The following is a 10,707-nucleotide window of genomic DNA, read 5'->3' on the forward strand; positions in this document are numbered from 1 at the left end:
CAATATCATGATATATGAAGTGAGGAAAGGTTATTGCTGAGTCATGGTTATAAATCACATCAACATAATCCCTTTTCCTACCAATACAGGAAAGTTAGTTCCACTTTTATCCAAAAAGATGTTTTAGTTCGCTGACAGGATCAACAGAAAACCATAAACAGTAAGATGGTAGATACATAAGATAACCCTGTGGAAAACCCTGTGGAGTTTTCGAGTGTACTGACTGTTGGATCAGAAAGGCAAACTTTGAGGTCAAGAACTTCAGTTAAAATCACCATTACTTAAAATTTGTAAAAGCAAGAAATGATTAACAGTATCGAATACCTAGGAGAGGTCCACAAAGATGGCAAAACAGTGCTGACAGTAGCATTTGCAACCTGAGTGTCGGCAGAAAATGAGCTGGTGTGAGAAAATCCCTGAGAATTGATTATGGAGAAGCCATCTAAGAGGTTTGGAGAGTAAATATTATTTTGGTGGAACTGCTAGAGAGAGAGAGATACTTAACAATGGTTATCAAAATAATGTAGTGGAGTTAAAAGTAGTTAAGTGTAGGAGAAGCATGTATGTAGCATAAAATCAAGATACTCAAGGAACAAATAGCTCATACTTTTACCACAGCGCAGTACTTGAGTTAGCTGCTTTTCACTACTGCAAATGTTACCTTAGTGAACTTGTATGTACTGACCTGATGCCAATTACATCCAAACGAGTCTGTTCCAGGTTAACAAAGTAGTATTTAACAGAGAATATTTTTGAGACGGCATGACAAGGACACACACACTACTGTACATGACAGTGTGAACAAATGGGAAAAAGAGAAACAGTTCCTTGGTTTATGTTATGACATTTATATCACTTCACTTAAAGCAGCCCACATATCCACTGATTAATTTACTGACTAAAATGAAGTGAATATTGTCCCTAAAATGATGGAGACTACTTCATGAAAAGCGAAAGTAAGACAAGGGAGAGGAGAGTTGCACTCATGTGGGATTATGAATACAGTGCAGAGGGAGCGGCTGGTGGGGCTGAATCAATGGGATTACACTGTTAGTATAAGTGTTTATGACAGCTTGAGTCAGAGCTATACTTTAGTTGAAGCCAGTCTTGCGTTACCAGCTCTTACCATATACCACAAAGATAACTAAATCAGACTATCACTTCATAACTGGAGATTGTCTATCCATGCAGCATAAATCACATTTCCAATGATGCCGTTAAATAAGAAGATTGATTGAAAGAGCTGCTCATTTTGACATGATGAGCTGACTGTTTTTGTTTTAGCCCTCTAGTGGCAGAGATCTGTCAGTGTGCCCATCAATCATTATCTTAACAGTCTCATTCAGTGCATTCAGTCGATAATTCTCAGGAGTTTTGAAGATCCCAGATTTCTTTTTCTTTATTTCTTTCTTTTTACCTATAGAAGACAAATGTTACATTTCTTGTAGAGCTAAGAACAACACAGCTGGCTGTGCGTATGACCTCATGCATATTCATAATGAAATGAAATAATAATGAATAATGAGATTTAAGGTGATTATTTTTATTGGTAGAACAGATGAAATGACAAACACAGTTACATATTGAATTGGTGCAGGCTAGTGGTGTTGAGAATTGTATAAAGCAGAAGGTAAAGTGTACACTGATTAGAGGTGGAGGATACACAGATTAAAATACATTTTATCCAGCTTCACATAAACTTTATGCCTCTTAACCACATTTAACCAGATTAACACGTCAATATTTCTGAAAGGAAGAATGTATCGTATACATACCAAGGCAATAAATATTCATTTATTTATATATTTCATTTACATTTTCTGCAAACCTAAAATTATATTTCACATAAATCATTTTTAATAACTATATAACCGTTTAAGAGCAGCTCTCCTGCTCTGAATATCCATCATCAATCTGCTTCCTGTAGTTCAAGGTTTCTCACAAACACGCAGTACAAACATTGAAAATGAACTGATGAAATCACGTCTGTGTAAAAACTTCAAGAGGCATTTCTGCCTCGTTGAATTACTGTTAACAAAAGTAGAAATGAAATCTTTTTCACTGGTGTTTGTGCAACACGTTGCTGTTGAAAAAAATGACTATTATGAAGTCACTCAAGTGTGTGAAGGCAGAAGCAGCTTCAAGAGGCAAGTGAGAGCCACCTACTTCACCTACTACCGTGCTGCAATCGAAAAGGTTTTTATCTTCATTATTCAGGTAGCTACATAAGTATTTCCCATTCAAGAGCCTTTTATTGAATTATACAATGTGAAGGCTACTCTGACGAGAGGGTACAGCGCTTCATAATACTACATGACAAATATTTTTAAAAACCTTGACATCCTGCATCTATCAAAAGAGAAAAAAAGTAGGGTATTTATCTTAAAAAAGGATTTGTTGAAAGGTGACATTAACTGGGTGGCCGTTATCACTGACTCTTATCAAAGCACAGATTCTCACTCTGCCAACAGTGACAGTGGAGACCTTGTACCGCAATGACATTTCATCTGATCAGCATGTTTTCTGCTCTTTTGGGAGGAACAAGGTAAGGGAACAAACAAGGTAAATGACACCTAATTAAAAAGACCAGTTAAACAGACACATATTTAAAAAGTGTTGTCTACAGTATGAGTTGTTTTTTAGATCCCCTACACAGATGTACTAAGACATACATACAAATTCTGTAAAGTGTGTCTAACATGATTTTTGCAGAAAAAAAAGCAGAATTACCACATCAAAATTGTTAATATAAAGCTGAATGTAAAGCTACCTTACAGCTGCATCAGTCATGGGGTCTACACAGTCTACACAGCTAAGGTCAAACAGGAACACGAAGAAACTGAAGAGGAATTTAAATATTTTAATGCTATTTTTTTCATGCATTCGCTGAAAATTTAGAAGTGTGTTTTTTTTTTCCCTGTTTATCCAATTTTGGTATCATTTTTAAACATACTGATGATAGTATGTAGAGAATTTTCTTCCATTTCTTCTGTGATTTCTGGTTTATAAAATCCTTTAAGCCCCGTAAAGTACATTATATACAAGCGAAACACAAACACATTTTCTCAACTTCAGCAGAACTGTTTGACATATATGAATGCACACATGTTTCAGTGCAACAAGATGGAAGTATACATTAATGCTGCCATGTCTTCAGATGACATTCTCCGTCTGCCACTTTGCCTGTACGTCTCGCTCCATTCGCTCACTCCAGCCCACCCCGCTGCTCCTTCTCTCCGCCCACATCCTTATGGGACTGCAGCTGCTGCAAGAACTCATCCAGGATCCGCTGCGCTGACATGGACGTCACATCCACAACGTCCTGATCCACAAGTGTTACATTTACCTCTGCCTTCCCAACACAGCTGTCGCCACCTACATGGGCCTGCTGGGGGTTTGGTTGAGTGTCAGGGTGGGCAGTTCCCATGGGAGGCTGCTGTTGGCTTTGGAGATAGACAGGTTGTGGTTTGGCAGCGTAACTGGCAGCCATTTTTTGATAGATTGCGGTGCTCATGTTCTCTACAGAGAGAGGTGGGCTGTGGCTGGACTCCAGTTCTTTTCTTCCTGTTGGTACCTCCTGTTTAAACGGTATGAAGGCTGTCACCCTCTGTGGACATGTCTCTGGCTTCACCAACCAATCATGTGCTCCTTCCTCCATTTTAGGAGCTTGGGATTGAGCGTCTGCTCGAGTGGCACAATGGTTGATTGGAGCGGGTGTTTTCAGAAACTTCTGTATGGCCTCAGCAGAATCAAAGTGCTTCTCCAGCAATTCTTTTATCAAGCATGGCACCTGAAGTCGACACACCAAACATATACATTAAATCTGAATTCAATGCAGGAAAACAAAAAGTTGTTCCAGGCTGTTATGCATTTTTTTGGCAACAATTTTCACCGAGCAGCATCTGATTATGTTTTGTTTTGTCTTTTTTTTTGTAAAAAATTGAGATGTTTATAATTTTACAGAAGATAACTTCATTTGTTCTTCTATGCTCTTTTATTAACTGCCTTGTCAAGCTTTGAAGGGGCTGACAACCCCCAAGTTGGGGAACCACTGGACTGAGTATAAAATATGTTAAACAATCTCATTGACCACCTACAAAAATAAAATGCTGCTTCAAAACACTGATGCAGCAGTCACAGAGAACATTTCACTGCAGACCAAGAACTCTTCCTTTGCTTTTATTTAAATTTTAAATCCAATTTTACTTGTAAAATAGCATTTTTACATTGCTGTATTTAACTATTACTTAAGTAAAGGATCTGAATACTGATAACTAAAAACTGCAATTTTGTAACTGCAGCCATTATGGTACATACTATTGTGTTCTTTACCAGGTATTGTCGAAACTGTGTGGTGCAAATGAATTTAAATTGAGCTAATATTTGAACTGTTTACTATTTTAATGCAGGCTTACAGTGGCTTAGAGAAGCTCTGTGCAGCTATTTATGCAAGTTTATAAAAGGAAATCTGACTCAATATCAGCAGTTACTCAGTGTTTTAGAATCAAGAACATATAAATAAATAGAACACATCTAATGGCCACTTAAAAATAGCATCTCTATGTTTGGGGCCCTGTGACCTCTTAGTGCCTTGAAGCCTGTGACTGTTGGGACTGTTCAGTAATTCAGTCATGCTTACACACACATTAGTAGACAGTTCTGGGTGCACAAAGAAATGATTTAATATCTTAAGCTGACTGCGATAAAACTTAAATTGCGATAAGGAGGAGAAGCAAAGCCAAAGCAGGATTAAACACATGCAATTAAAACATACCTGCTTCATATACATTTTAGATTTTGAGTAATTTGGTACCATAATATTAAATTTCAAACATTTGAATGACACATCTAATAATGTATTTGGTAAAAAGCCTCCAATCTGATTATGTCTAGTGTATGGGGAAGGGGGCAAAGTGTACCAGTAGGTGGCACTGTGCTCACATTGATGTTCTCCAGTGCTGCCATGGTCCTGTGGGCGTCTTCCAACTCCAAGCTCAGCTGGGACACTCGGTTTAGTAAGTACTTCCTCTCACTGCTCAGGCTCTCTGACTGCACCCCCCCACACACACACACACAGTAGGATGACATTTACAGTAAAGTAGTTCATTATTTGTGAAAACTGTGAGATAACAGACTCTTACTCCCACGATGCACCACAGAGCGACACAGGAAATCATTCCTGCCTGTCGCCATCAAACTGTTAAACTCTGCACTGTGATGGACACACATACTTTTATATATACAATGTATATATAGGAATTCTGATTCTGATTCTGAGATAAGATCCCCTCTGTCCCCTTAATTCAGCCCGGGCCCAAATTTATTTCCATGCACGTTTTCTCACCGCTATATGCAGGTGTTCGCCTAGCAGATTATTAGTCTGCTTAGTCCCAGTGTGGGTTTCCAGAAGGCTACAAGACACAGAGAACCACAGAAGAAAGAAGATTTAGAAACCATATAATATCAGTGCCTAATATCAGTGCACACCACAGTACCATCTCATTATCTTTCATGTAGAGTTAAAGGCAGTTGTTTTTTTGTTTTTTCAGGCCAAGTGGCAGCCACAAAGTCTCCTCATAAATATTTAACAACTGACACCAAACTGGAGCCTAATGTGAGATGACCATTCACGCCAGTTGCTCCGGTCTGTTGAGGACGGTGTGGTATGTGGCTAGTGCACTGCAGCTGTTGATAAATACAGGCTTGACAGAGTTCAGGTCACAACAAGGCTCTCACTGGTGAGTTTGAAGGGCTAGGACAAATGTCTTGAGTCCACTTGTCTCTTTTGGACAAGGAAAATGGGTCACTGCAGAACCAAAACACCCGCATAAATGAGCAGGGGCTTTTAATCCAGTATGTTCCATGGATCAATCAATCTATCGAAACTGTTATGTAAAACCACAGATTGACTTGATGGATTTGTATTGATTACTTCTGGGTCTGTAATCAATATATGTGCATTAATCACATCATGTTGCTCTCATATAGAGGCATGCTGTGTACTGTGTCATCATACTACACGTGGATGCGATGTTTTCCAGTCCCACGCAGTCTTCAGTGTCTATTTGCGCATGTGAGTTATATTGTCTAAGCAATGTTAATCCACCATGCATGTTGAATTTTGTTCTGTTACAAACCTTTTATATTTCTCCTTGACATGCTTGAGCTCATCCCTGGTCCTCTGCAACTCCACCTCCAGGCTCTCGATGCAAACCACAGTCTGCAACAAGTTCTGGTGAAGATCTGCATTCTCCTCCTGCAGCGCCCTGAACACATAGGAATGATGGGAGTTGAGCTTTGAAAATATATTTATATTAGAGATTAGGCTCTTTGTTCCAGGCTGATAACAATACACATATGATAGTTATATAATCAGACTCCAAAAACAGCTTTGACTCTCAAATAATCACAACAAAGATGCTATACAAGTAAGCACTATTTTGTTATAGAGCCATGGAGGTCCTATTTCATACAGGCATCAGCTACAAATTGTATAAGTATATTTATAGTAATAGTCTGGAAAGACTTCATAAGTGACATGTGCATTATATATTACCTATGGGAGGGTTTTTTGCGCTTATGTAATTTTGTCATGCCACTCTTTAGCTTCTCTGTCATATATACTTATTACTGACACAGAGATTATTATATAAATGAGTTCCATAACTGCACCCCTTCATGTTAAAACAGGAACGGAGGCAGAGAGGATGCTTATTAGTGTGATCAATAACCAGTGACCCATCACAAGACGGATGGAGCCAGACCCAAAACATTAGACAAAATGTGAAGTAAACTGACAGCAAGTTTATTACACACTTACCGGAGATGGTCGGCATCACACAATGTGTCCTACAAAAACAGGATAAAAAAAATCTAATTAATGCTTGCAATATACACAAGACATTAGGTACATCAGGATATACAGTAATACTAGCATAGCTTAGATTGGAGGATGTTTACATCTTCACTGCTCACCCAATATAAATGTCACATTGCCATTGTTTTCATTTGAATTCCAGTGCGCTCGAGAAGAGCCAAAAGAAATGAGAAACACGTCACTCTTCGAAGTCAACATGTGCTGCAGATATTCACTGTTCACATGTGAACTGGCACTTTTGAACAAAGCCATTTAAGGATTAGCTGATCCGTGTCTGTAAATCTACAACAACATTAGCAGCTCAGGAGTGGTTCCAGGCTTGGCGCTATATTAAGCATATAATTATATAATAAGAATGGCATCACTTCCATCCTCCCATACAATTATTTTTAATACACTTTAGCCTGGCGTTGCTTGTACTGTGTAAAAGGCAGAATACACCCAGGACAGGTCATCTGTCTAGCACTTACTGAGCACATGACAGACTGACTAGACTGGTGAGTTCTGACAGACCTGCACCCAGAATGGCTTATGATCCCATCTGACATGTTCCTCCTCACATTTGTACGTGTGTGATTTTGCATATAAAAAAAAAGAAGTATGTACTGAACCTTTACTTGATAAGATACAGTCAGTGAGACCAAATCCTACACAATAGCAACACAGAAAAAGACGATGTTATGTAATATTAGTACATGCCGAGCAGATTCTTACATAACAGCAATGTGATGCTTGCTTTTATCCAACCTACTAACTCACACATTTTGTGTGGTACTGGCTGCTACTGCGAGCCAGTATGTGAGATTTGTCCTGGTGCATGTGTGATGTGTATTTTTACTCTGTCATCATACATAGGTGATTCCCGGAACATACAGTAGCTCCAGGCTGACAGTTGAAAACAAACAACTGGACCAGTTAAACTGATAAATAAAGGTGGTTTCAAAGAGAGTTTCCCCTAAAAGCACAGGACTATCATCTGCTGCATTGCTGAAGAATGACTCAGCTTGCAATGCGTAATTTTGGCACATCCCACACAGCCTGTGTCTCAGCTACACTGCCTCTGCAAGAGAGGAGCAACACTCCATTTGTTATGCACATCCTGTTATTTGTACAGAGCTGTCTTCCCCTCAGTTCAGTACGTGCAAATATATATCCATAATACATTATAGCAGCATAACATGCTACACATTGTGATGCAGCACGGTTTGAAATAGTTTGTTATCCTGTATATAACACTCTCTTGCCATCCCTGAATTGATACTCACAGATTTTTTTGATAAAGGTTTTAAAATTATCACTCATTCTATGAATAAATATAAATAACTTATATTAGCTATATTACATCAGGATAACTCATGACTTACTTGTCACTTATTGTGACTAATTTCCAATGTGATTATTTCAAATCATTTCAGCTCTTAAGGGAAATGAATGTCAATAGACAAGCTTATAACATCATGACAACCACAAGTGCAAATGTGTATTACAGCATTTTAACCATTTAACCAAAACATGCTTTCATTGGTGTTTCATTTCTAAATTGAAATAAGGTGTGACTGTACAAGTGACATTTCACTTTCAGATTCGTGATCTGAGGCCTGAAATCACCCTTCACTCCTATCTTTACGGTCTCATATTATTGTGCTCTTACAAAAAACACAAAAAAGTACATTTACCCTGCGTGGTTTAGAGTTTCCCACATGTTGTGAATGGTGCCGACCACTCTGCTCTGAGCTGTGACTGGTAGCTGTGGAGGCTGTGTCCCTGGCCCTGGATGAATCTGATTTTGTGGATGAAGATTCAGATCCAAGGCCTGGCCCTGTTGTAGAACGTGTCTGTTGAGGCTGCTGCTGAGGGAATTGCTGGGTATGTTGAGTGTATGAGGCTGCAGGCTGCTGCTTGCGTTGGTGGCGTTGTTTAGGCCGGCTGGGTTCAGGACTGGTACTGGTGCCGTCTGTGAGGTGAGGGCCACATCTACCATATCTGTCCCCCGATTCGGAGCCCCCAGTGGGCGACAGCCTCCTGTCTTTACGGTTGCTTCCATGTTGTGTATTGTGGCTGGGAGAGTGAGGGTAGTGATGAGGTGGGGGACTACCGCGGTGGTTCTTAGCTGCATATGAGATAAGTTTGTCCGGGTTGGAGCAGTCCGAGTGTTTTCGAGAGCTGCTGTGAGCCGTTTTCTCCTGCCTGCTGTGCTGCTCCCTCTCCTCCCCTGAACTCTCTCTGTGCTTTTTGGGTGGGAGCTGAGGCTTGACTGGGCCAGGTTTTTGGGTTGGAGCAGGCTGCTTCCCAGTTGCTTTTCTGTTGTTCACACCCAAGATGGTGAGAGCAGATGGACTCATAACCTGTTTTGTAATCTCATCTAGAAAGGCTGAGAACTGCAACTTCCCCTTCACAAAATTTTCCCTGGCTTGTTCAATCTCGACTTGAGTTACCCCTTTTCCCTTCTGTCTACTGGAATCTTGACCATTAGAAACTCTTGGGGACAGCACCTCCATAGACTTAGCCTTGCGAATGTCACTATGAGGCTCTTTGTTTTTAAGGATGCCTTTGCTGGGTAGCTGGCTTGAGGACACTGCTCTCTTGGGGCCCCTGGAGACCCCTAACAGAATGTCTTCCTCACTGAAAGCCAGGCTCCGGTTCAAACTAGCTGTCTTGTACAGAGGTCCATAGTTCATGTGAGGTTCCCTGGATCGTTCAGCTCCAAGTTCACTTTCACTACCCTGCAGAAGACCTTCATCACTTCTGCTGTGACCTCGGTTAAGAGAAGAAAATCCACGCTTTCCCTTCTTTTGTGAGCTTCCTTGTGACTCACTACAAACACTGCCATTTTTTCCATGTCTGATCGTGGCAAAGACAACGGGCTCACTGCTGTCATCTTCCCTGAAACCTCTGCGGACATTTGCGATGTTGGAGCAGGACAGGGAATGCTGTGGATGCTCAGCATGACAAAGAGAGAAGGGACCGTTTGCACTTGTCTCCGTGTACCAGGAGGAAAAAGAGGAGGATGAGGAGGACGAGGAGGAAGAGAGGGAGGAGGAAGAGGCCCTGGAGAGAGTTACAGGTGTTTCGTTCTTGTACAGTATCTCATCTTCTTCGCTGTTGTGAAATTGTTGTGCCTGATGACGATGGTGGGCATCGTGATGATGGCTGCCATGGAGATAATGACTATGGTGATGGGGACGGTGGTGCCCATGGCTTTCATCTGTATTTCTGTCTGTCTCATCAAACATCGTGTACCTACCAGGCAAAGACACAGGAATACAAGCAACTTTAATTATGTCTCTCTGCCTACCAATCTAATATAACTACATTGTAGAAATAGAGCATATTTATAACTTAAATGTCAGAATATTTCATTTCAAAATGCAGCTGTAGCTTTTGCTCAATAGAGGCAAATTTTGGGATACATCAGACTTTTACTTGAATACTTCTTCCATTAGATGTGAAAACAAATCTGGCCGGCTGGTATGAAACGTCCTACCTGTGTGACTGGGGGTCTTGGTGATGGTGTTGACGGTGGTGGTGGTGGTGCTTCCTCGGCTTGATCTCGTCTGGGCCGCAGGGGCTGTGAACAGGCTTAAAAAAATTCTCCATCACCTGTCTCCTCCCTCTTGATGGAGATGGATTGTGGATGCTGTCCTGTACGGGTTGACAACACAAAGGGCACTGATGGTGATCCGTGTTGGTAATCTGATTTTTTTTTTCCCAGACAATCTTTTTCTCTATATGGCTATGATATCATCTCTTCAGACCAGAGCTACTGCTGTTTCTCACCACAAAAATAGGTACAGCATGTGGTGACTTTTTCTGAAAAATATATAATATTT

The 10,707-nt window shown here is 40.5% G+C and overlaps 1 protein-coding gene and 1 long non-coding RNA gene across 3 annotated transcripts; one reads left to right on the top strand and one right to left on the bottom strand.

Moving 5' to 3' along the window:
• Positions 1 to 2,541: 2,541 nt before the first annotated feature.
• Positions 2,542 to 9,927, bottom strand: si:ch211-276i12.4 (transcriptional activator ptaB). The gene is made up of 6 exons (XM_046407022.1): positions 8,554 to 9,927; positions 6,821 to 6,849; positions 6,138 to 6,266; positions 5,345 to 5,411; positions 4,942 to 5,049; positions 2,542 to 3,790 (listed from the first exon to the last, which is right to left on the bottom strand). The coding sequence occupies exons 1-6, from the start codon at positions 9,553 to 9,555 to the stop codon at positions 3,206 to 3,208; spliced, it is 1,920 nt and encodes a 639-aa protein (XP_046262978.1). The 5' UTR covers positions 9,556 to 9,927; the 3' UTR covers positions 2,542 to 3,205.
• LOC124068627 lies at positions 4,970 to 6,328 on the top strand. 2 transcript variants are annotated; one of them, XR_006844953.1, is made up of 3 exons: positions 4,970 to 5,015; positions 5,989 to 6,073; positions 6,200 to 6,328. It is a non-coding gene; the product is annotated as an uncharacterized LOC124068627 (long non-coding RNA). The 2 variants fall into 2 exon arrangements; XR_006844952.1 differs by lacking the exon at positions 4,970 to 5,015 and adding an exon at positions 5,557 to 5,738.
• Positions 9,928 to 10,707: the final 780 nt, after the last annotated feature.

The sequence above is a fragment of the Scatophagus argus genome, chromosome 12 (assembly GCF_020382885.2).
Source record: "Scatophagus argus isolate fScaArg1 chromosome 12, fScaArg1.pri, whole genome shotgun sequence".
NCBI classification, from domain to species: domain Eukaryota; kingdom Metazoa; phylum Chordata; class Actinopteri; family Scatophagidae; genus Scatophagus; species Scatophagus argus.

Excerpts from the sequence above, each read along its gene's own strand:
- si:ch211-276i12.4 (XM_046407022.1), bottom strand. The coding sequence starts at position 9,555 with ATGAACTATGGACCTCTGTACAAGACAGCTAGTTTGAACCGGAGCCTG. Across the intron at positions 5,412-6,137 it reads GTCAAGGAGAAATATAAAAG|CCTTCTGGAAACCCACACTG; the intron begins GTTTGTAACAGA and ends TGTGTCTTGTAG. Across the intron at positions 3,791-4,941 it reads CAGCACTGGAGAACATCAAT|GTGCCATGCTTGATAAAAGA; the intron begins GTGAGCACAGTG and ends TGTCGACTTCAG.